Consider the following 26340-nt stretch of genomic DNA (forward strand, 5'->3'; position numbering starts at 1 on the left):
TCTTTGAAATTCTAAATTGCCAGGGGTTTCTTATGTATTTGTTTTTGTTTGTTTGTTTGTTTTTGCAAAATTCAGTCCAAGAAGATATCCAAAAATATATATATATTTTTTTCTCTCTGCATATCTCTGGAGTCCTCATTGGTTTCAGATGCCTGGAACTCAGTTAATGAAGAAGAAATGGACTCTCAGTCAATGTCAAGTTGAATCAGTGCCAACCTGATTTTCTCAAAATCAATGGGGCAGAATGGTCCATTAGAGGTTCATGCAGAGGTCACAGACTTGACTGACTTCTGGTTTGTTTTTTTTTTTTTTTTAAATCTCCTCTAACATGGTTACCCTGCAAATCTCATTTTTTCTACTTTTGAAAAATAGGTCCAATAGAGAGCTATTTTGTGATAGCATTTTTCAAATCACAGGTGGGAGAATTTCTTAAATAGCTTAACATCCTGCTACATCCTTTTGGAAAACATTTAAAATGAAACCAATGCTAGATATGGCAAATCAGGCATACAGATTAACAGCATGCATTCGTCTGGGAAATTTCATGTAAGGTATTTACAGGACAGTTGTGCATATCAGCAAGACTGTTCATCAGAAACTCCTAAGTTCCTAGGGGCCCAGAATACAAAGCATTTACCCTTTTCAGGAATATTTTAATAATACGTGAAACGCATTTCCATTGAACTTTATGATGAAAGGGTTTTTGCAAAGAGGAAGTGGCAGAGAGGGAAAAGGAATGAGCAGAGAGAAAGAAAGGTGATTTCTCGTATTCTCTACCTGGAAGCGGTACCCAGGGCAGTGATCCAAGCTTGGAAAATGCCAGCAAAAAAGGAGAAAGGGTTTTTCCTGGTGACTACAAAGTAAATCAAGGGGAGAAAGATGCCCCCATGGATGATGAGGCCCACAATCACCGTGACCATGTACATCCCCAGTTGCCTAGCAACCACTTCCAAGTCCTTGATTGCAATGATCTTGCCACAAATTAGGCAGGCGATACCCAGGGGAGAGTACCTGAAAAACATAAAAGAAAAAAAAAACACATTGACGAGATCCTTATGGAATTCACAACTTACATCCGGGCCTTACAGGTCCCACACCCTGAGGAAAACCGTCTGCATTTCTGTACCAAGAGTTTTGCTGGAGGAAGTGCGTGAGATTCGACAGCCGCTCTATTTCACTTCAGAGCAACCGCATGATCTGAAATTTGTTCAGTGGATCTGGGGGCCCCTGCTCTGATTACAAATGCACAGGCGAGCTCTGTTGCTCAGGCGATGTTCAGGAATAGGAGACTCTAGCTTTACCAGCTTCCAGGTAAGGACCAAGCTTGAGAGGCACAGATTCTTCAAGGATTTTGTTTGGTTTCCCTGTTCCCCCCAGCTCCGTCCTTGAAAACTGGGAATCCATTTTGAGCTTCCAAGAAAGCTCATTGGAGTTTCACCAAGCTATAAGCTGGTGTTTATAAATTTGCTTTTCTTTTTCTTTTTTTTTTTTTTTTGCCTTGGAAGATAGGAAGTTTATCAAAATATGAGAGAGAGACAGAGAGAGACAGAGCGAAAGAGAAAGACCTGCCAAAACAAGAAAACCCTCTGAGCCAGACCGTACATTTAGAGAGCTGTGGTTTTATTACTTCCAAGTCTGAAAGTCTTTCTTTCTGTACTTACGCTAACAGGAATGCTGGCTACCGTGCCCCATGTCTCAGGCAATACAGTAAGACCTCTGCCTACATCACCTCATTTCATTTTTACCACAACCCTGAAATCAAGGTATCATTATTTTTATCTGGCAAACGAGGAAATTGAGGTTCAGAAAAGTTAAGAGCAGGCCAAGACCACAAAACCAGGAAGTAGGAGGAGAACGGTCTCTTGCCTGTGACTCCCCGAGTGTTGTTTTCCCCTTACCCAGCCAAACCACTTCCCCTTAGTGAGCAATCGGAGCTCTTTGTAGATAGGCCGACAGTGTACCATATACCGAATTATTCTACGTAAACGTCTTTCACGCTATCTTATTATTGTTTGTTTGGGAACTTGGAAACGATTTACTGCTGTCCTCATTCATGAGGGCACTAATTGCGCTCTCTCTCCTCTTGAGTGTGTTTTTTCCATGTTGGGCAACATCCTTTTTTTATTGCCCAATCTGGTCATGTTGGAGCATACACTGGTTCAGCCTGCAACACCTTCCGACTAAAATGAAAATGTTGTGGGGAAGTTGATACCTTAGTAAGAATTATGAATGTATTTGAGTAAAAGACTGGGGGAAAGGAAGTCCCAAGATACGGCCCCCAGCTGGGGTGAGGGAGTCAGGAAAGGGAGACAGACCCCCAAGCCAGATTTGCTGGTTTTGTTTTTGTTTTTGTTTTGTTTTGTTTGCAGTTGTGCCTGAAGCAAGCCCTTTCCTGGGTAAAGAAAAGATGTGGTTGGGGTGCCTGGGTGGTTCAGCTGGTTAAGTGTCTGCCTTAGGCTCAGGTCTTGATCGTTGGGTCCTGGGATCGAAGCCCACATCGGGCTCCCTGCTCAGCCAGGGAGCCTGCTTTTCCCTCTCCTTCTGTCTGCAGCTTCCCCTGCTTGTGCTCTCTTTCTCTCTGTCAAATAAATAAATAAAATCTTTTTTAAAAAGATGAGGGTAGAGGAGATGATATACACAATTACATAAGACACGGAGCTTGTCCAGCCACTTAGCAGCTCCGTGACCCTGTAGTGACTTTATCCCATTTTACAGATGTGCAAGCTGAGGCTTAGGCTAACTCCAACCTCATGGGATCGCTGCGAGGATCGCATTTTTGAGCATGTGCATGTGTGCCCTGTCAAAGTCCCGCCCCTGTCCCTGTCAGCACCGTTCTGGCTGCTCACCGAGGGCCTCAGCATGTTCTGTGTTCACACACATACCCCATGTCCTCTCCCCCACCATGCTTCAAGAGCCAAGTCTGAGTTACTGAGGCTTTCTAAACCAGCTCACGGACTACTGCCACCCAATGGCAGATGTTTCATGAGCAAAATATTTTGTCAAGAGGAACCTTCTGAAAGAGCTGATTTGTAAAAGACAAGACTTAGTGAAAACCTTTGAATAACTCTGTTCCCTGATGAGTACCCAGCCTGTAGCCTCCACATCTTTCCCTGGAGTGAAGTCTGGCAATGTCTGAGGGCAGTTGCCGCAGGCATTAGGAAGCTATGTCCTTAAACCCTGGCTTTCTCACCATTTTACACTCTCCTGGTGCTCCCCTGGTCACAACATCTCCTAGATCAGTGGGCTAGTCTCAGGGGCCAAGTCGTTGTGCCAGGGGGTTGTAAGTAACTGAGTACAATGCACCTTCCCATAAAGCCAACAAGCATTTATCTTCATAAAGCAAGAGATCAATTCTTTTCCAAGCACCAACCACCCTTTAAAGATGTCCAGAAAAACACAACTATGAGCTGTTCTGGGTGCCATTCAATTTTCCTGCTCTTCTGGGACACGAAATTTGCAGAATGGAGAGAAAGTGTTTTCAGGGCTCTTGGCCAAGCAAGACCAGCTATCCAGTGCCCCTGGAGAACACATTTGAGCCAGAGCCAAATGGATCATAGCGAGGAGACAGTTACTTCTGGAGCACTCGGCTCGCTGGGAGAAACGTGAGCTCCCACCAGCAGTGGAGAGAGCTACTCAAAGGCCAGAAGGTAGAGTGTGAGGGTCAATAAATACGGCAAGCAGGGACCTTCGTCAACCCAAACACCTTCGTCTCTGAACGAGAATGAGCATTAATTAGGACAAGGAAAGAGCCTTTGTCCTCTATGGTACTTTCTAGGGCCATTACTTCCCCGCACCTGTTTTCAAAACAAGTGGCTTAACCCTCGACTCAGGAGCTGAAGCTTCTGAATTCCTGCGTTTCTACACAATTATCACATTGAAAATGACACTCCACGGAAATGAAAGGGCCAATGCCCAGGATTTAAGGTCACCACACAAAGCTTCTGAGATGAAGCAAACAATCGAAGCCATAAACCGAAGCTCATGAAGAGACTGAGGGCTCCAGTGAGCTTCTGAAGCCAAATGGTGCCCAGCAATAGTTGGACCAGTTTCTAAATTAGAAGGACACGACTACAGAGCGGGAAGAGAAAATGGCTTCCACACCGTCGTTAGGCTGCTTGTATCCGCAGCTCTGGGCACTGCGGTCAAAGCCACTGATTCATCTAGGACTGGCCTGTCAAGTCTTTTTCTTTCTGTTCCATCATCCATTCTTGCCTCCATATACTTTGTACCTCTGTCCTTGTCCTCTTCAGGTTCCCTCCCACCAACATGCCTTTCCCAAGGCGGCTCTCCACTCCACAAACACAAACTCATACGCAGAACTGACATACCCAGACCTTAGTGTCTCTGTGCATTCCGAGACACCACTTCAGAATCAACCTGGCCTGCCTGGTAACAACATGGATTCCCCGGGCCCACCACATATCTACTGAGTTAGAATTTCCTGGAGCTGACCTGGGAGCGTTTATATTTTAAACAAGTTCCCCAGGTAATTCTGACGTGATTGGAAACCAGTGTTTCAAGGGATAAAATCTGCTCTACAAAAGATGAAATGCAGATATTACTTGGTTAGCCTTTGGAAACCACTTGTGTTAGCTCCACTTGATTCGAGACCTTTAGTCTTAACCCATTAAAGTAATTAATTCAGGACTTTGAGTCACAGGACAGATGGTGGATCAGACACTTAGATGGAGATTAGTGAAGGGACTTTCTCAGTTTTGCCGTAAAGCCGCTCTGGTTCTGTCCCTCACTGCTACTGGTTTCCAACAGCAACACTAGCCTACCAGTTTGGGACAGACCCCAAGAGAACTAAGAAATGGAAAAGTCTGTCAATAAAGAGCTAAACATACATTCTAAGAGTCACCTAGACGTGTTGTCTGTTTTCAGGCTCAAAAAGTGACACCAATCTCCCGTTTTTCCCAGTCCACTTAGAGACAAGTGTTCTGACCATGTAGGAGTGACTTTGCTGAGTTACTATGTGCAGATTAGAACTTTTGATCAGGATAGAGTGAAAATCAGTATGCAGAGCCTCCAGGCTTGTAGCCCCCCAGGGACTTCCTTTTGCAAGTCAATAAACCCCAACCCATCATGGTAGCCTGCGAGGCCCTATGGGATTTGCCTCCTGCCACCTCTTGGACTTCACAGCTTTCCACCCCCTCACCAACCAACCACATTGCAGCTACTCCAGATCTTCATTCCGACCCTCAAAAACCCTTCACTTGCTGTTTCTTCCCCCTGGAAAATTCTCCTGTCGGTTCTTCACAGAGCTACCTCTTTTCATTCTTCAGGTCTTCATCAAAAGTCACATCCCCAGGCAGTCCTCCTGGATCCTCTGGATCGAGTCCAAGCCATACTTCCATCCTCCATCACCCTTAGTCCCACTGCCCTGGTCACTGACTTTGTAGCACTGATCACTGTCTGAATTCTTATTTGCTTCCTTCTATTCTTTTCCTCTTTTAATAGAATGTAGGCTCCATGAGGGCCAGAATTTGTCTTTGTCTTATTCACCATTACATCGCTAGCACCTAAAATTGTTAGTGGCATAGGAGAGGGTCTCAAAAAATATTTGTGGGGTGAAAGAATGGATAGATGGATGGATGATAGATGGATGATTGGATGGATGGATAGATGGTTGGATGGATGGCTGGATGGATGGTTGGATGGATGGATGGTGGTGGCAGTGGGTTAACGGGGAAGGAAAATTGAAAGAGTGAGCAGAGATCTCACTTCTCACTTTGTGTTTCTGTAGTGGTGAGATTATGCAATGTTTTACTTTCTGTTTAGATCTTCAGATTTTGAAAAAAAATGTTTTAAAGAAATTTGCAAAAAATGAGGATATGAAAATCATACTGAAATTAAGGGTTTTTCTCTCTCTCTCTTTTTTTTTTTTTTTGTTTTTTTTTGAGGGGTGAATCAGAGGGCCTTTCAGGCTTCTTAAAGAATCCATGAACACAGAGAAACAAAGAATAGGGATTGAATTGATCATAGTAATGGTAATCACAAAATAACAACAATGATGATACTGGTATATAGAAAGTGTTTAGACAGGTCCCAGCACATGAGAAATGCTTTGTAACTGTGTTGGTTACAATTTCGCTCAATTCTCACAGCAACCCTAGGATGTTGATCTATGATGAATCCATTCAGATCAGAATGTGGGGTTTGGAATGTGTCTAACTCGCCTAGAGTCACACAGTTAGTGACAGGAGGATCCTGCATTCACTCTGGTGTGAAGTCAGACAGAAGTTGAATAAGGCGCCGTACAATTCATTCATTAATTAATAAGGGGCCGTGCAACTCTCATTACTTAGGCTGTGCAACACTGGTCAAGGTAACCCCTGTGCTTAGTTTTCACATCTGGAAAATGGGGCTAACAAAAAGTACCTATTTCGGCTACGTATGATTGAGACAAATAAGTCAGTTAATGCATGTAAAGCAACTGGAACAGTATTCAGCATACAGCAGGAATTTGGCAAATCTTAGTCACAATTTAATGATAATTATGATAATAATTAGCTCCTCAGTAATAAATAGGTATGGTACAATAAAAGCGGTAGTATTGAGCATATAGCAAGAATTTCATAACTCTAAGTTATAATTTAGTAATAATTATGATTAGAATAGTCGTCACCCCTGCAATGTTATATTTTGCTATTATACTATTCTTACTGCCACGCAGAAAAGAACCCAAAAGAACTGATCATTTAAGCTTTGAGGTGGTCTGCTGAAGAGGGATTGACTGTTTCACGCACAACCTTCCCACACACATCGTTATCCGATGCTGACGAGGCAGTTAAAGTATGAAAGAAATGCATAGAATTGGCATCGCCTGTCACAGAGCACCCTTCCTGACTGTTTGTCTAGATGAGGTAACTGAACAGCTGTCAGAAGTCCTTCCATAGGCCTCACTCCTGACTCGTAACTGCCCTGCGTCTCCTGGGATTTGAGGCTAAATCGTGAGGAGTTTTGGTGTCAGTGAACAGGAAACCTGGATCCACACCCTTCATCCCTGCGGAGAAGTGAGCACACATTTCAGCCCGTGATTCATCTCATCTCCTAGACTGCTCTCCTTCACGGGCTCAGTGGAAAGGACATTGCCCACATCCCTGGCATCACAATACAGAAGTATGAACTGTATTTTTAGAGCAAGGATGCTCCTTCTGCTAAAAATTCCAGAAGACCAGGGCAGATCCTAATGTTTACTCCCAAGAGGCATATCCTGCTTTATACATTACCATTTATTAAACTGTGAGCAAGCACAGAGGCATCTAAAAGACGCTGAACGGATTTTCTAGAGCATCACATCGTGTGTGACTGTGCATTTTCATAGCAAATATTCAGAAATCTAGGATTGCCTGGGAAGTTGAAGAATCATTACAATAAACACACACACACACACACACACACCCCACACACAAAACTTTACATCCTATCCATGTTTTAAAAGTACAACAAAGCAATGATCTGAACAAGCCAAGTCTGGTAAATATGGTTCATGAAAACATGAGGACATCTTCTTGATCTTGAGTCCCTTCAGCTAGCCCGCTCACTCCTGAGGCTTGAGTAAGAATTACTACCAGCACATCGCAATGCTCAGTTCTGTGGAGATAAAAAATGAGTCAAGAACAGATTTTTGCCCTTGTAAAGTGGGAGTAGGGGCCAAGGAAAGGAAGAGGAGGGAAAAAAAGGTAGAATTTTAGTGGAAGGCACCACATAGAAGTAATAGAAGATCAGAGGAGGATTGGGGAAGGTGGTAGGACAGGAACACACAGAGACAGGGAATTTGTAACCCAGTGTTCCTGTGGCAGATAGGACACAAATGTCACCTGGTCTAATAACGGTTTTCTTTTTTTGTAGGTGGGCATACCAGACCATCATAGAGGTCTGGAACAAAGGCATGTAAAAGTCTTTCCATCTGAGAGATATGGGACACTAGAAGGTTCTGAAGGTAGTACAGCTTCCTCGATGAAGGAGTGGACAGTCATGCTCTCCTGGGCTGCCCTAGAGTTCAGAACCACTGACCATAAGCACACATGAAATGAAGCGGAGACGATATTACTTAGATAATTCATACAAAAGCCATCTACCTATGCATCAAGGATTGCAAAATCCAGAGGTACTCCAGCTCTTCTCCTCCCGGGTATATAATCTTAAGCAAATTAATTCAACTCAATATTCCTCAGTTGCCTTTTCTGGAAAATGAGAGTCACGATGCCATCTTTGCAGAGTTATTGGGATTACAAGAGATAAGTATTAAGCACTTATCATGGCTCGTCACGGACATAAGGAAATCAATAATTGATAGCTTTTATTATTATAGTGATCATGATATTGTTGAAGAATCAAGATTTAGTGACTCTGGACCACAGTCTTCTCTTCTATACAACTAGAGGGTGGAACCACATTTCCAAGAGTACTTAAAATTCTAACGTGTCCTCTGTGATTTCACTTTTGCTTGCATGGCCTGAAAACTGCCTCTTTTTCCCTCTGTCTGAGTCATGAGTCTCTGATACGTTGCTTTTGGACACCAGAATATTAGAGTAGCAGTCCTTCCATACACCCTGGGTCAGGCCACACTATCCCTGGTATCTTGGACTTATCTCAATGTTTCCTGATATTGCTCAACTTCGGTCTTACTAGTTGGTTTTTCCAGCTTGTCCCTCTTTTTAATTTTTGTCGTTGTTTTTGTTTTCCCACTGGCAGGGATTGGCCAACTTTCTATGTGAAGGGTCAAACAGTAAACACTTCAGTCTTTGCAGGCTACACAGTCTTGGTCAGAACTACTCAACTGCCATTTAGCACAAAGCAACCCTAGACAATATGCAAATGAATGGGTGTGGCTGTGTGCCAATAAAACTTTATCTATGGGCCCTGAATGTGAATTCCATATAATTGTCATGTGTGTAGAATATTATTCCTTTCAATTTTTTTTCCAGCAACATGAAAACATAAAACCCACTCTTGTAGGCCACACCAAACAAGTAGCAGAAAGGATCTGGCCTGAGAATGGGCCATAGTTTTCCAACCCATTTTCCAGGAGAAGCTCCCAAAAAGAAATTTTCATCCCTTTCTCAAAGTCTTTCTGGAGAGCTCTTTGCTTGGTCCATGGCCACCCACTCTCTCCTGCTAGGAAGGCTCCATTTTCTTCCAAGGATCCCAAGACCTCTGGACTCCCCCCTCCCACCACCACCACGCTGAAGTAAGAACAAACCCACTTACCACATAATCATGATCACTAACTTCATTACAATCTCATTCAAAATGTTGAAGAAGTCCACCATCAGCTTGGCCTGCTCTCCCATCTTCCCCATGGCGATGCCAAAAGCAATGAAAAACCCTATCAGACCTGTTGGGTGAATCACATTACACAGAAGGGCAGATTACACAATGTGTTTCTTCTCCCTCCTTCACCACTCCCTAAGTAGGGAGCCACGTTCTCACCTGCCTATTGCCCTGTGAATCAGGCATTCGATTTCACATGGAAAATACCTTTCTCCTGGATAATTACGGCATCCCTTAACATTTCCCATAACAGCAAGTTGAACTGTCAGCCATGTTAGTTCCTCGAAGAAAATGAATTCTGTTTCATTCCAAACTCAAAAGGACTCTCTTCTCTCTCCTCCTCACTTATGAAATCATGGGTAAACAGATTCTATAGTACACAGATTAACGAAGGAAGGCTTTCTGGGACTTGGGGATTATCGTGCAGACTTTGGAGCCCACATTAGAATTGCAGAGACCAATTAGCCAATAAAATCTCTGCCAGAGTTATATGTACGTTAGTTTGGTGTTATTCCAAATTCATGCATAGCTGGTATGTTTCATTGTAGGAAAACCCTGAGCATAAAAGTATTTTTCTCTTGCTACATACCTAATGTGAGAAGGAGGAAGAATGTTGAAAAGTCAAATGGAAAGCAATGAGAAATCCAGAACAGTTGGGAAACCCCAATTGACCCAGTTCGTTTGGATTTAACCTGTTATCTATTAATTCTTCATCATTCTTTTCATGGTCAAAATGGTTAGAATGTTCCTTTTTTACTGCTTTTTATTTTTTTTTATAGTATCATAAAGGCAGAACATAGGCTTTGTAACTTCCTAGCCCCTCAGCCCCCTTCTCCCTTCACTTCACAGCACTTGACTTCCATCTAAATCCAGCCCCAAACACAGCCTCTAGGGGCAATTTTAACCCCAGGCTGGAAGGAGGTGAGGAGCTCTGTCCCCAACAAATGGCGCTAGGTCCTGAACCAGTTCCAGCACCAACCTTGGGTCTTACCTCTGTGCTGTCTTTGCCTCATTCCCTCCACCTGAGTAACTGTCCTGGGAGGTTGCCATATACTTTGGTTCCTCCAAGCTGGGCCTGGCTTCTCTCTCCCCCTACCACTCCTTCCCATTCTTGTCCTCAGAGTCTCACCCCAGCCTGAAGTCTCACCCAGGCCCACCCAGGGACTGGGCCACCACATGGTTTACAGACATCCCCATTACTGCCTGTCTGGATTTCTGATTACCAGTCACTATATGCCCCCCATCCTGCTCCTGACCCATGATTGCCAATCCTGGGGCCCCAATTCTGACTACTTGCATGAATTATCAATCAATGCTACTGTCCCCCTGGCCACAGGACCTTGCTTGCTCATCTGACATTTTCTCTGAAATGCAGTATGGCCCATCTATACCCTCCCCTTCCTTCCTCTTCCCTACACCTGCCCTATCCCAGTTTGGAAAGCCTAATTGCCAGTCCTCTCTATTACATCGGGGTTCCTATTGCGTCCAGTTACACCTGGAGTCTTGAGTTATACTGGGCAAATTACAGCATTATGATTTGATTCTCCTAGGGACGAATTCTTTCTCTCTGAACCTCTGACTTTACCTTTTCCCCATCTCCCTCAAATACACCCACTTCCCCACACCAAGCACATATCAACTCAGATTGTTCAACTATCCTTCACTGGACCCTCTCTCTCTCCAGCAAAAAGAACCCAGCACCTGCACTCAGGATTGTTAATCCCTAGTAGTGAATACTTCTCCTTTTCAGCTCTCAGCCAAAAAGACTGGCAAGTGTCTTACAAGTGAGTTTTTGGCCATAAAGACAGAGGCTTAGTGAAAATTAGTGACCAGGGAAGAGTGGCCTAGCTCTGCCGTCATGTATGGAACCGAATTCGGGCTATTTTCTAGCCCATCTCTCAAGCCCAAGGAGAGGAGTCTGCTAGGTGTGTGAACATTCTGGCTGAGAAGAGCTAGTATGACCCAGTTAATTCCATTTGGAGATTTTAAGAGAAAAAACTCAAGGTCTCAAAGTCTCAAAGAGCTGGCATAAAAAAGTTCCCCTTGCAGGTTCAGCTGAAACTGGGCCACATCTATCAGTATGAGAGAGAGATGCTGGAAGGAGCAAACTCTCCCAGGAATTGATTTCATGGCTGGGGTTAGAGTAGAGCTTACAAGTGGTCTGGAGGTTGCTGGGGAGAGAAATGAGTACTTCAAGAAGAGGGAAGCCAGAGCCAAGGTTCTGTCCTCACTTACTGCGATGCCTGATCATTGGGACTTTCCAAAACTAAAAAAAAAAAAAAAAAAGGCCACCTTCTCCACCCTTAGAAGACCAAGGAATTTGTACATGGGAAGTTTCTCAACAGTCTAACTTCCTTTGGCTTTCCAGAGCTCAGTCTGCAGCTGCCCACCCCGTCCAGCTTCCATGTCATTTCCCCCTGTCAACATCGCCTCACTAAACTCACTTACTGGAACTGGGTTGGTTTGCTTGAACAAAGCCCCCTTAGACTTGGTCATTGGGGCTGAGAAAAGAGTGAGTTGTGTTGAAACTCCCCAGTGCCTCCCAGGGTCAACATGACTTCCCAGAATCCACTGAGAATCTGGAAACGACCATGAAAGTCTTCTGAATGATTCACCCCCAAAGTTCTGGCCTCATTACTCATGGCCTTAACCTCCTCCAGGGTATGCAGAAGACTGTGGGTTCACTTTGCCCATGGGGCTTTGGGGACAGAGTATGATTGGGAAGGTCCTGAAAGGTTCGCACATATCTGGGCAGTGGGCGAGACAGGGTGGATCCAGGTAGATGCTGAGGATATGGACGAGTTCCCCTCAGAGGAATTCACCCACTCTGTCCTCTCTCCTTCCTCCTATAGCCCCACACGGTTTGTCAACAATGTTCATTGATCTTCCATTGCCTGCCTAACCAGTCAGCTTATCTCCTCCCACGCTCTCACTTAGTCAACCTGCTTCCCGCCATGCCGAACTGAGAAGATCCCTCACTAAAGCTTCTGCTTTTCAGTGCTTAGACGATCCTTCTTCTCTGCCTCTTTCTCTCAACCGTTCTGGGTAAGTTAGGTGTCAGGTTATCAAATTTAGAAGAAACAAACAAACAGGATACCTAGTTAAAATAAGAATTTCAGGTAAACAATGAATATATTTTATTTTAGGGTTGAGTAAGTCCCGTGCAATATTTGGGACATACCCTACGCTAAAATAATCATTTGTTGTTCATCTGAAATTCACATTTAACTGGACTTCCAAAACTTTATCTGACAACCCTACTGAGAACACAAGGGCCTCTGATCTCCTAGATGGCAAAGTGGAAGGACCACTGAGCTGATCCCCTTCCAGCCAACTCTCCCTCAAATCCTTAGAAATCTTGCTGGCACGGATCATTCTACCTCTCCCGCCCAGCTCCCCTGTTTCTCCCAGCTTAGGGCCAAATGTTCCCCTTCCTTGTGTAGGGGACACCACTCTAACAGTGGGTGTGGGGTATGTTGGAGAGAGGGTCCAGGGGCTGGAAGGGGAGTAAACTGAGCAAACGGGAGCCACATGATGGGAGTCTTCATTCTCTGTGGGCTGTTTTCTTATTGAGCTTCTCAGCTCAGCTCTCCATCCACCTTGGAGAGGTACCGTAGCTTGCGCACGAATAGAACACGTGGCACAGGCTACATGCAACCTCACGTAACACTCGTGATGATCTACAAGAGAGATGCAATCCCATCCCCACTTTACAAATGAACCTGGAGAAGTGGAGCAACTTGGCCATGGTCAGGTCACTGGTGAGTGGTCCATAAGGGATCCAAATCTGGTCTGCCTGCCAAGCCAAAGACCCAAAGCCATGGCAGGCTAGGAAGGCTCCGGGCTAAGGGAAAGGGCTCATTGGAATCCCAAAAAGTTAAACAAGATAATCTCCTTTGGATAAGCTCCTTTTTGGCAGCAACACCAACTTTACACTCCCGATAGCACTGTATTTGTGTAAAGACTGTGAAAGCCGGGGTGGGCTGCCCCTGTGCCTGGCACAGCACTAACACCCAAGGGCAACTCAAAAAATAAAAATAAATACAAACATAAAAATAAAAAATAAAATAAAGTAAAAGCTGAAAAAATGAAAAAATTGGATGTGTAACTTCTCGAACCAGACAATCAGAGAAAGTGACTTATCAACACCACACAGAGACTCAGGGAATGTGCCCAATGAAGGTTAGTCCCCTCTCTTTTCCCATAACCAGCCCCTAGCTGCCATGTCCCCTCGCGGTCCTGCTTGCCCCTCTCCCTCTTCCTTAATCCCTCAACTGTCAGTCTCTGCAACCCTCACATAGCTCTCCAGAGAGAGCCTCCTGTTTCATCTACAGAACAGCAGAGCGGCTGGTTTTCTGAGAAGGGAGTGAGGGCTGCTGAGGTGCTGAGAAGCAGGAAGGGCTGCCATCATCTCCCCGCTGAGCTGAACACCAGGTTGCCTACCTAAGACATTCATGCCGTCCTTGAACTCCAGGCCCTTCTTGATAACCACCTTCGTTTCCTCAGGCGCCTCCGTCACAGTGTCGTTCAGTAAGGAGATGACGGCGTTGGTGGCATTGCCCTCCTCGTCAGACGGAGGCGCCACCAGGACTTTCTTGGTCACCGTTTGAATCTAATGGAGCGGGGGAAATAGAAACACGAGAGGTTTGGTCGCCAAAAGTCTAGCCACTTACACATTTTTAAAGTTCTCAGTATGTTAAAAAAATAATAATTAAGAAATGTCAAAACAAGGTTACAAAAGTTGGGGAATATTTTATATGTCTCTGCTTAACAAAGTGCTGTTTTACTACACAAATACAGGGGGAAACAATTGTCTGCATCACATGATAATTACAGGATTTATAACTTTCATTTGTATTGTAGTGTGATCCAGTAATGGGACACAAATTTCAAGGTGGGGGACAGACGTCTACTTCTTATATTCCCATGACGGTAGCCCTGCATCTTGGAGATAACATCCAGGATCCAACATGGACACTCTTCATTATTGTGAACCCAGTTGGATGACCCTTCTTGCCCCTTGGGAGGGGCCCTGGATCTGGTCAGGAGTAGGAGAGTGAGGGTCTTGGCAGGGATCAGGTGAGACCTCATGGTCCACCTGGTTTGCTCCTTCCTGCCTGGTATGTGTCCGGCAGAGTCTTCACAGACTGACTCTCATTTGGCCTCCTTCCAGAGTCACGCTCTGCCGGGCACCTCCATCCGCCAGATGTACTTGCTGCCAGCAGCTGCCATGATGGGGATGTTGGCTTGTATTTCAGATTAAAATGTAAGGAGAGAAGACACCCACTCCTTCTAGGCAGCGATGCCAAGCCTTGCTCAATGTTTCCCAAGCATCTCTGTGCAAATGGCCTCCCAAGAACCCCTCATGCTATTCCTCGACATCTGTGACATCCATTCTATTTTTAAGGTGCCAGGCACCCTGCATGCAGAGTGCTGCGAAAATTCACATCTGAGTCTAGAGAAACAATACCTCCAAGGGCATTAAAATAGAACTCATGCAAAATCCTAGAATGTCAGTGACAGATGGCTGAACCCTGAATAGATAGGGAAGAGGAGGCATGGGGAACTCAAATGACTTGTCAGTCAACATAGAGCTTTTGGCAGAGCTGGGACTTGAACTCAGAGGGCCTGAGCACCACTGAATTCTTCTAGCCCCTAGGCTCCATGGACCCAATCCACTGAGGCTGGGCCTAACGTGAGCAATGCCAAACTGAACAGCTATCCAAAGTGGGAGAGAAGCAGGATGTGCTCTGTTCTAGGCTAACCACTGGCACCTGTGCAGGGAGGGAGGAAGCTCAGGCTGAGTGTGCAAGGGGAGAACAGGGAGCTCATGGCCCCCTTGGTCTGGGCAACACTGGCATGAAGAAAGAACGCAGGAATGATCAGAAGGGAAGCTTCTGTGAGCAACAGAGTCACACTCAGAGGGAAATGGGAGGACCAGAAGCCAACTGTAGACCTATCCTGGGGATGCTAAAGCAGCCCAGGTTTGAGTTCAAAAGACTCCTGGCCATAGTGGTAAATAAACGGTGGCTCTCAGGATCACGTGGGCAGCCAGGTGCTTCATGATTGACGTCGATTATCTCTTGTCAACAGCAGCCCCTCAAGGCTCGCAGGGCTAACTGACTGCAGGGCAGATGGTGAGCTAGTTGCTAAAGCGGGATGCAGAATGAGTTACGTGTGACTCCAAAATCAGCTCACAAACAGCACGGGCCAGTGGTTTAAGTCGCAGGCAAGTTGATAGGGATCCTGGAACGCAGGCCTCGTTTCTGGCCTGAGTTCTTGATCCGAGCCTATTTGGTCTGGACAACCCCATCTGGGTGCCAACTCCAGTCTCCCCAAGACCAAACCACCAGGGTCTCTCACCTTAGAACCTGCAAAAGCCTGCTCACTGCCATTCCCATCCCCCTTCTAGTCTACCTGCTAACACCAGGTAAGTCCAGCTACCCAGAGCTCTGTCCACCACCAGAGTTGCCAGGTTAACTTCTTAAAAATAGAAAACAGTTGTCTCCCTGCCTCAAACTCTCTTGGAGTAAGTACCCGAGTCTGACCCTGGCCTACCAGGTCCTGCCTGAGCCGGGCTTTTCTTCCCACCCACCCCCAACCCCGTTCCCTCCAGCTCCCACACACTGGCCTTCTTTCCCTCTGGAGCACCTGGGCTGGGCAGGCTCTGCCCCCAGGCCTCAGCCTGGCTCAGTCCGGTCCCTCCCTGTTTCAGCTCGGGTGTCTCTCCCAGTTACTGCAGAGTCCACCATCCTGCCCCCAGCGCTCAGAGAGTACTTACCTTAATTTTTTAAATAGCTTGTGTAGTTACCTGATGTTTGCTCTGGTCTGCATACCCGCCCCCCCCCCGAATGTAAGTAAGGTCCATTGGGCAGGGACCCAGACTGTCTCACTGCCTGTGGCATCCTGTGCACCGTGGAGAGCCTGGCACCCAGGAGGTGCTCACAAATACGGATGGATGAGCGAACACAGATCACCGGATTCCCCGGAAGAGAACACCCAGTGGTCCCTATCCCTGGGTCTGACTACAGGTGGTCAGGCCGCAGCTTACTGCCCGTTGCTCTCCTGGAAACCTCAGCCTGGTCCACCTCCCTGCTCTGTAAGACGCAGGGCCTGGCACCTGGGAGAAGGCCGCCTCTGCTCTGGGGACATGCATCTTCCTCCTTCCATCCCAGTGTCTCACTCTGGGCGTGAAGCCCCCCCACACCCAAGACAGGCTTTTTGTCGTCACTTCCAGCTGCCTCCCAAGGGCACAGAAGGCACCTCCTGGGCACCCTTTCTCTCTGGTAATGCGATGTCACTGCACAACAATTCCCTTTCTCCGAGCCCTCTTCAAGGTCCCCCTGAGCCCACGGATTGCTCCTAGTTTAAGACCCCTTTCCTCTAGGCTGCCCGAAGTCCAGCTTAAGGAATCCGCATGCCCCCTCGCCCTGAGGGAAATAAACGATCTACACAGGGGCGGCTGGGCGGTGCAGATGGTTGAGAATCTGACTGCTGGTTGGCTCAGGTCATGATCTCAGGGTTGTGACACAGAGCACCCTGTCGGTACCCCCTCTCAGCGCGGGAGTCTGCTTGAGATTCCCTCTCCCTCTCCCTCTGCCTCCTGCTCACTCGCTCTCTCTCTCTCTCAAATAAGTAAATCTTTAAAAAGGAATTCTATACAATTTTCCCTCCGATTGTCCTAACTCAAAGGGACAGTGACCCTGGGCTTCACTGGGGGACTAGGGGTTCATTCCTCAAAGGAATGTTGCCAGCAGAGCGGTGGGGCAGGGAATGGCTCAGCCCTCTTTTCTACAGTGACGCTGCCATGGGCAGCTCCTGCCGACACTGCCCACTGACCAGACAGGTCACCGAGCGTGAGCACGGCTCACCCCAGACCAGAGCAACAGCTCCAGGTGCCCGCCTGCTTCAGTCCTGCCTGGCCGACTGTGATGAAGGGGACTCCGTGAATGGACCATGGTCATGACAGGGCCCAAGACGGAGGCCCCCGTCCCTGCCTCCCCAGTTCCACAGCTACACTTCCAGAGTGCTCTTTTCAAAATGTTAACAGCAGACTTGACGCTCAGTTGTGTCCATCTCCCCAAAGCAGGCAAATGCATCTTTCTATGTAGGCTGGCAGAGGGGCAGGCCCACTCTGCAGACCGAGCGCCAGAAAACACCCTCCCGGCCTGCTGCTCTTCACGCCCCAGCCAACCTCCCCTGCTGAAATGGTTTCTTTGATTTTTGTTATTATTTTAACGGAGACTTTTTGTTTTGCTTTTTATTGTTTTTTTTAATTTAATTTAATTTTTAATTTTTATTGACATATAGCGGACACACAAGCTTACATTAGTTTCAGGAGTATGACACAGCGACTGGACCAGTCAGTACATTATGCCCTGCTCACCCCAAGTAAAGATGCCATCTGTCACCACACAACACTACTACAGTCGCATTGACTATATTCCCTCTGCTGTGCCTTTCGTCCTTGTCCCTTGTTCATCCATGACTGGAAGCCTGTGTCTCCCACTCCCCTTCACCCGTTTTGCCCATCCGCCACCTCCTTCCCTCTGCCAACCATCCATTTGGTCTCTGTATTTATGTCTGCTTCTGCTTTTTGCTTATTTATTTGCTTATTGTCTTGTTTTTTAGATTGCACCTCTAAGTGAAATCATATGGTATTTGTCTTTCTCTGACTGACTGATTTCACTTAGCCTCATACCCTCTGGGTCCATCCATGCTGTTGCAAATGGCAAGATCTCATCCCTTTTGATGGCTGAGTAATATTCCATCGTGTATATACACATCTTTATCCATGAAATGCTTTTCTTTAACATAGTTCCGTGCTCTAAGTGCCAGCAAAGTGGCACTGGAAATCAGAGAACACATCCTAACCCAGAGTCATTCGGGTGCAGCAATGGCAGGCAACAGCATTTGGGGGGCAGCTGGGAATGCAGACTTTTCCTCTAGGCCGTCTGTTTCCTAAGTTCATTCTTCTGTGATGCCCTGGAAATGGCTGGAGCAGGTTCTTTGGTTCTAGGTGACTTCCTACCTGGGCTCATGAGCACTGGAGTATGTTCTAACCTAACCTGAACCTGGGGCTAGACAACAGGCTGGTGAGTGGGGCCTCCGCAGCTCTCTCAGTGGTTCCACTCACTCAGCAGAATCATCCATTTTTTTAAATTATAAGTTTTAAAAAAATTGATCTGCCTGTATGCAGTTGGTAGGAGTATACATTACTACAAACTTTTGTAAAGCCATTTTGAAACATCCAGCAAATCTGAAATTCAAAACTCTTTGGCAAGGCATTAGCACCCAGGAATTTATTTTTTTAGAAATACTACACAATCATGAAAAGAGAGAAAGAGATGATGGTAAAGTCCTGTTAAATAAAAAGCAAGTGCAACGCAGTACGTGTAATGCGGTACCTCTTCGGTTGAACTTTTTTTTTTTTTTTAAGATTATGCATACGTACGGGGCAGTCGGTTGAGCGTCTGACTCTTGGTTTTGGCTCAGGTCATGATCTCAGGGTTGTGAGATCGAGCCCCGCTTCAGGCTCTGAGCTGAGCACAGAGTCTGCTGGGGTCTCTCTCCCCACTCTGCTCCTCCCTGTACTCTCACACTGTCTCGCTTTCTCTTGCTCTAAAATAAATAAATAAATCTTCAAAAAATAAGATTATGCACACACGCATACTACATATGTGGAAGGAAACAAAACTCCCACCATGACATTCTAGGGAAGGGAAGCGAGGACTTGACGCCTTAGGTCCATCTACACTGTTTAAATTTTTTACAACCCTCATGTATTACTCCCGCAATTTGAAAAATACCCACTCCCTGGGCCCACCCTAGAGATTCTGATTCTGTAGGGCATGTGTATTTTTGAAATTTACCCCATGTGGCTCTGCTATACTACCAACACTGACCCACTGGGCACTGTAGAGGGTTGTCAGCAAAAGTGATAAAAATGTGCCCTTGGACAGCATACTGAGGGGAACCAAAAACAAGTGAAGAGGTAACAGGGAAAAAAGAAAAAGAAAAAAAAAAAAGGCAAGAAAGGAGAATCCCAGAGCAAAGAGATGCTAAGTGAGCTAGGGGAAAAAAAAAAAAGGTTAATAACAAAAACAAAAACAAAACAAAACAAAAACATGACTTTAATCCCAAAATCCTGCTCCAAATCATCTCATACAAGGTCTAGAGAGACAATTAAATATAAGAAAACTGCTCCCAGAGCTGGTTCACTGAAACACTGCAGGTGTTTATCTTGATAACTTAGGAGGCTGGAGGGGCAAGAGCATAGGAACTTTGGGTTACCTGTTGAAAACAGGCTTGGACCAGGTTTTCAGGAAAGAGATTTCGAATAAGGTCCAGAAAGGCATCCAGGCTGGACACTTCATCGTTCTTCTTTCCAGGCCCCAGCTGCTTCTTGAGTTTGGGGTTCCCTGGGTGGATAGCCAAGACCAGGATGACCCCTAGCACCGCGGCGATGATGGTTGTGGACATGTAATACACCATGGCTCTCGTGCCTAAGCGCCCACTGGCTTTAGCATCCAGGCCCGACAACCCTGGATTGGAAAGACATTGGAAGGATTAATCCTGTGATGTCTCTGTTAACTCCCCATCTCTGCACACCTATAACATGGCTTTGTACTACTCAGATGCATTCATGGTTGATTAAACCTCCTCTTACTGAAGATTTCAACCCTACAGTTTCCAGTTCTATTCTCCAACGGCATTTTTGAGATTCTAGAGAACTGGGGAGAGTTGAAGATCTCTTGTTTAGAGTGTATAAACCTGATCTCTCTTGTTCAAAGTTTATAAGCTGATCAGTGACTACTTTTTGTCAGTCTGCAATAGGAGTTAAAGTTGAATATATCCCATTTTTAATTCTGAGATAATGTCCTTCCCACTTATTTGGTATTAAGATATCCTTTCTCTATGAAGTGATGGTGTTAGTATATGCTGGTTTCTACATTTTTTTTTAATGTCCTCACTTAAAAAAATGAAAAGCTGGTAGCCCTGGTGATTGATATCAAAAATCTAGCATAGTAATCGAGACAGCCCTCATTCTTCCGAGCTGAAGCACGGTGGAGACCTGCATTTCCCAACCTAGTGCAGGGATCAGAGAACACAAAGGTGGGACTTCATCTATACTGTGGGAGGTCCTGTGATTGTTAGAGGAAATTCCAAGTCAAGTCACAAAAACTCCTACCTTCACTGGGTTTTTTCCCAGTTGTTTCTTCAATTTTTCTACTTCCTGGTTTCAGTTTCTGCTTTTACTAGACAGAGAGATTGTAGCCCTTGCTGTGAGGAGGAAGTCATTGGTGTAAACTTTCCTGAATTGAGCTGACCCATATATGAGCCACTTCTCCTTACAACCTCAAGTCAGATTCTGGCCAACAGATGCTCAGTTTTCTTGCCAGCTTGTCCAGTCCATGGTCTGCTAAATGGGCATGGGGAATATTTTCTCTGGTTTGCAAAGGAGCCTTTAAGGTGAAAGTACAGTGTCACTCAGTCTGGGACTGAATGATGAAACCTTGCGTTCACCAGGCTCGCTGGTCGACCAGAGATCAGACTCTAAACAGCCTGGCTTAGCATCTGAATCTCTTGGTGTTTCCAGAGCCTCACTTCCTTCATAAGGTGAAGAGTGCAGAGGGGTGGTTTTCTCAAGGTCGCCCAGATGGCACCCAAATATCAATCAAAGCCTTGCTTTCATCCTTAACTCAGAGCTCAGTCTCGAAACGACATCAATTTACATCCTATTCGACCAATATTATTTGGTAAGGAAAAAACTGCCAGTATAAGCCCATAGGAGCAAACAAGTTCTTTCAAATAAAACAATTCTTTCAGCCCAAAATAAACGAACATGATCTACACATTAAGGGTGCTTTTCTTCCAAAGACCTCTAAGGGTTTCATATCTAGTCTTTATTTTATTTTTAATACCCACTTCCCTCTACTCTCACTTAAAGAGTTAAGAGAAAATTTCCTTTTCTATTTGTTACTTTTATTTATCAGTATCTGAACAAAGTACAATTTGGAAAATGAGGAAAGTATACATTCAAAATTGAAACCACTATCATTAGCATCGCTTTTAACATGTGGCTGTTTCCTTTTTATCCTTTATTGCTAGACAGACAGATGGCTGGACTGACCAACAGATGGAAAACTTTTTTTAGGATTGATAATGCCCATTGGAGAGACAGGAAAACCAAGGCTCTGAAATAAAATGACACAGACGATCACATTCATTCATTCGACCAAACTGAGCATCGATGGTCCATCCACAGGCCAGAGCAGGAGTGGGAGCCCCTGGGGCCGGGCGGCAGAGAGGGGGTCTTACCTGTGATTAAGCTGGAGATGATGAGGGGAAGGATGAGCATTTTCAGCATCCTCATGAGTATATCCCCCGGGAAGGCTATCAACATGACCACATCGGGGTGGAGAGGAGATGCCAAGCGAAGAAGCCCTCCACAGACTGCCCCCAGGATGACACCTAGAAGGGAGAGGGGGAAGGTTCTGAATTGATGTTTCATCTTAGTCAAATGAGGAGCTCTAGGGATTCAGTGACCTTGACCTTTCTCCTACCTTCCATTATCGGATGATGAATAACATGTCATGAAAATACTATTAGAGGATACTGTTCACTTGTACCATCAAAGATTGTCAGCAGAAATAATTCCCCACCTAGTGCCAGATATTGCTTTCCCCTCTCCCAGCCTAGGCCTGGCATGGTGCTTAATGTATTTCTTCCCTTTCTAACTGTATACTAGATAAAATGAACATTTGATTTACCAAGCTGGTGTGAGTTTCCTTTGTCCTTCTATTTTCTTTGGCTCCCGATGACTTCCCCACAGCTCATTCTCAAGAGGTTTTGTCCTTGATTTCTACATTCTCCTACATAATCTCTAGACTTGCTTTTATGGGAGCCTTTTATGGGAGATTAGGGGGCGTCTCTGAAAGTATATAATTTGGGAAGAAACAATTTGGGCAGAGTTGCTGGCAGGAGCCTTTCACTTTGCATACTTGGAGATTCCACGAAACAAACTGGATATCTGCAAACAGGCAGCCGACATAAAAGATCCTTGTAGAAACGACAAATCAGGTCATAGCACCACAGGCTGGGGGTGGGGGGAGTGCCTAGGTCCATGCGCTGTGGTGGTAACTCCAGGGAGGTGAAAGGAACACTGCAGCCAAGAGCCTGAGCCTTTTTTTTTTTTTTTTTTACTTCTACAGGAGAAAAACATACTTGCTGATGACCTATGATGAGTGAAATTTCTTTATGTGGAAGGTAAGCCTTGGAAGCCCCTACCACACCTCTGTCTTCTTTCATTATGTGAACTGGACTGTGGCAAGCCCACAGTTCTGACCCTGGTCCACTGACGTCCAAGATGACGGACTCAACGGAGGAGAAGCCAGGGAGCTGAGTGAGTGGGGAAGAGTTGGAGGTGAGGAGCTGTTCACTGTTTCTGTGTGTAGCCTAAGAGAGAACTGAAGAGCAAGAGGGGATCAAGAGAGGAAATGGGTGTGGTTGTCATCTTAAGACCCTGCCATTTGCCCCATTTCCAATTAAACCCTGGCTGAAAACCTAAGAGCAAGATTGTGTCAACAGTCACAGCGAAGGACAACCGCAGCCTGGGCGAGGGCTGAAGCAGAGTGTCAGGCTTTGGAGATGGAGCCGGAGCAGATCAAGGCTTCTGGATGAACGTCCTGCGCCCTGACCTCATTAGCTAATGTGCTACGCGAATCTAAGGTAATGAGGTGTTTGGGGGCTAGACCTCGCAAGCCCTCTCAGGGGGTTCTCAGCACCTGCTGTCTTTATCTTCAGGCAGGTTCCCCTCTAAACGTGGTAGGCCGATCATCTGCTTAGGAATCACCAGAAGGTTTGTTAAGATGCCGATTCCAAGGCCTCACCGCAGATGGCCCAAAGTCTCCGGGCGTCGGGCCTAGGAATCTGCATGTTAACGTACTCACGTGAAGTTGTAAGACCGCCTAGAACCCCGAGGAAGGAAATGCACGGCTGGGGCAGGTGAGGGGAAGATTATGTTATCAAGGCAGGCACGCCTGGGCAAAGGAGGCCTTAGGAGGGCACGAGGCCTCCTTCCGGGGGGAGGACTGGCTGTGGGACCCGGCGTCCCCACAGAGCCAGGAGAGAGCCAGGGAGGAGGGGCGGCCCCGTCACCTACCGAACACAGTCAGTGTGAGCAGGAGATTTTTCCCCAGCTTGTCACACAGACGCAGGCCTAGATGCCGCCGCTTCGGCTCGTCCGGGCTGAGATGGCCGTCGTGCATGCGTACTTCCACCTGCTTGGGCATGTTGTTGGCACTGCAATAGGAGCACAGGGGTGGTGAGAGCCTGCTGGCTGCCGCCCGCATACAGTCGGAGGCGCTCCGGTAACAGCGGGTGAGACAGGCCTCCCCCAGGCACAGTGGGGTATCTGGAACCACTGGTAGGAAAATAAAAACCAGAGCAACTCAGGGTACTCGGAGTGCCAGTGTACCTCTAAGGAGGACACCAGGACACAGCGAACACCTATGTGCCAGGCAAGTCTCTCCCCACCACCTTGGATCATCATGGGAAAGAAAAGGCCTACCAGCTCGGGGCGCCTGGGGGGCTCGGTCAGTGAAGCGTCTGCCTTCAGCTCAGGTCATGATCCCAGGGTCCTGGGATGGAACCCTGTCTTGGGCTCCCTGCTCAGCGGGGAGTCTGCTTCTCCTTCTCCCTCTGCCCTTCCTCTTTGTGCTCTCTCTCTTTCTCTCTCTCTCTTTCTCTGTCTCAAATAAATAAATAAAATCTTAAAAAAAAAATAATAACACAAGCAGTGGGGAGGTTTATTCCTAAGAGTTGCCCATCACAGTAACTCTGAGAGGCAAGAATCTCTGGCCCATTTTTCAGAAAATAACTTGCTCAGGGTCACAAGGCTAAAAGAAATAGAGATATAAACCCAGATCTGTCTGCCTCCAAAACCTGAGATCTTTCGTTCTTGTATCAGTGGCAAAAAGGTGACTTCTGAATGATCTAAGGTCAGAATGTCAGGGTAAACAGAAGGGGGAATGAACCATGAGAGACTATGGACTCTGGGAAACAAACTGAGGGCTTCAGAGGGGAGGGAGGTGGGGGAATGGGACAGACTGGTGATGGGTATTAAGGAGGGCACGTATTACATGGTGCACTGGGTGTTATACGCAACTAATGAATCATGGAACACTACATCAAAAACTAAGGATATACTGTATGGCGACTAACATAACATAATAAATTATTATAAAAAATACTTCAAAAAAAATAAAAATAAAATAAAATTCCATTTTCATTGGTCAAAAAAAAAAAAAAGAAGAAGAGAAGAGGAGTCAGGACCTAAGTCATGCTACATGAAAATGCCTCTGGGCTCAAGCCTTCCCCATCCTGGTCATGGAAAAGTCATAAATGTGGGTAGGCCAAGCTTTGCCTCTCTTTTGGAAAGGATGGTTTACCTAGTTTTTTAAAAATTCAATCTCCTGTGGTTTTTAAAAGGTCATTTGCATTATCAGGACTCTGCTAAGTAGAAGTCATGCTACTCAGAGTTAAAGAAGGGTGGCTTTAAGAAGCACATGAGTACTTTCATCCCTCAATGCAGCCCAGCCCTTTTCCAGATAAGCCCCGTGGGAACCCAAGCGGTGGTGAGAGTCTGCAGTGAACGCCTTGCTGGGGTAATAAGCACACTGCCTCTTCTTCCAGCTTTGCCATTTGCCAGGCCAATAAGATTTCAAATTTAAGCTTGGAGATTGACATACATAGGCCTTTTTTTTTTTTTTTTTACTTTGACAACTTAAGACACTTTTGTTAGCTGCTATTTACAATCACCATCATGTGATTACAAATTTTTTTAAAAGATTTTATTTATTTATTTGTCAGAGAGAGAGAGAAAGAGCGAGCATAAGCAGGGGGAGCTGCAGGAAGAGGGCGAAGCAGATTCCTCATGGAGCAGGGAGCTGGAAGCAGGGCTCAATCCCAGGACCCCAGGATCATGACCTGAGCTGAAGGCAGACACTTAACCAACTGAGCCACCCAGGCATCCCTGATTACAATTTTTTTAGCAGTCTTTAACACCTAGAAAGACAGGTCGCAGTCTCCGAATAAGTGGCAGCACCTTCTAAGACGGGAGGGTACTGTTAGCCTTACACATTCTCGCCACAGACTGGAAAAGCCTTCTTTTGGAACCAATATCAACCTGCAGACCAGTGGTTTGGAATCATTGGTTATAATAGAAATAGCGTGGGTTTTGGAAACAGGGAACCTGGGATTCAAATCATGCCTCTGTCACTCGCTAGCTGTGTGGTATGCAGAAAGAAGGCCTTGCTGCCTAGTTTGTGGAAATTAAACATGATCATGTACGTTAGAGGCCTGGCATGGCACCTGTGCAGGTAGTGCCTTTATGCAGGGAGCATGGAGACCCACAGTCCTCATCGAGTTCATGACAAGGGTGACACATAACTCAGGGAACCTACCTATTTGCACCACCATTCCAACAAGACACCAAGCTTAGCTTCCAGAGTCTCAGATTGGAGACCAAGGACCCAAACATAACTACTTACTTTTTCGTAACAGGCTGCTTAATATACTTGCTAGAGTGTAGGAATAGAGGGTACATTTCTCAATCTCATAAAAGCCATCTATGAAAAGCCTACTGCAAGCATTATTCTCAATGGGGAAAAGCTGGAAGTCTTTCCCTTAAGATCAGGAACACGACAAGGATGCCCACTCTCGCCACTATTATTCAACATAGTACTAGAAGTCCTTGCAACAGCAATCAGAAGACAAAAAGGGATCAAAGGTATCCAAATCGGCAAAGAAGAAGTCAAACTGTCTCTCTTTGCAGATGACATGATACTCTATATGGAAAACCCAAAGGAATCCACTCCCAAACTATTAGAAGTTATAGAACAATTCAGTAAGGTGGCAGGATACAAAATCAATGCCCAGAAATCAGTTGCATTTCTATACACGAATAACGAGACTGAAGAAAGAGAAATTAGGGAATCCATCCCATTTACAATAACACCAAAAACCATACGTTACCTTGGAATTAACTTAACCAGAGAC

General features: G+C 45.9%; 1 protein-coding gene across 3 annotated transcripts in view; it reads right to left on the reverse strand.

Annotated features, from left to right (window-relative positions):
• Positions 1-26340, reverse strand: part of SLC1A2 (solute carrier family 1 member 2) — a 142498-nt gene that overhangs the window by 28418 nt on the left and 87740 nt on the right. For all 3 annotated transcript variants that reach the window (XM_034645133.1, XM_034645132.1, XM_034645131.1), the window contains exons 2-7: positions 23444-23583; positions 21601-21753; positions 19573-19823; positions 13723-13891; positions 9217-9343; positions 778-1011 (exon numbers count right to left, since the gene is read on the reverse strand). In XM_034645133.1, the coding sequence (XP_034501024.1) occupies positions 778-1011; positions 9217-9343; positions 13723-13891; positions 19573-19823; positions 21601-21753; positions 23444-23583 (1074 nt within the window). The remainder of the gene's footprint in view (positions 1-777; positions 1012-9216; positions 9344-13722; positions 13892-19572; positions 19824-21600; positions 21754-23443; positions 23584-26340) is intronic.

This window comes from Ailuropoda melanoleuca, chromosome 16, assembly GCF_002007445.2.
Source record: "Ailuropoda melanoleuca isolate Jingjing chromosome 16, ASM200744v2, whole genome shotgun sequence".
In the NCBI taxonomy this organism is placed as follows: Eukaryota; Metazoa; Chordata; class Mammalia; order Carnivora; family Ursidae; genus Ailuropoda; species Ailuropoda melanoleuca.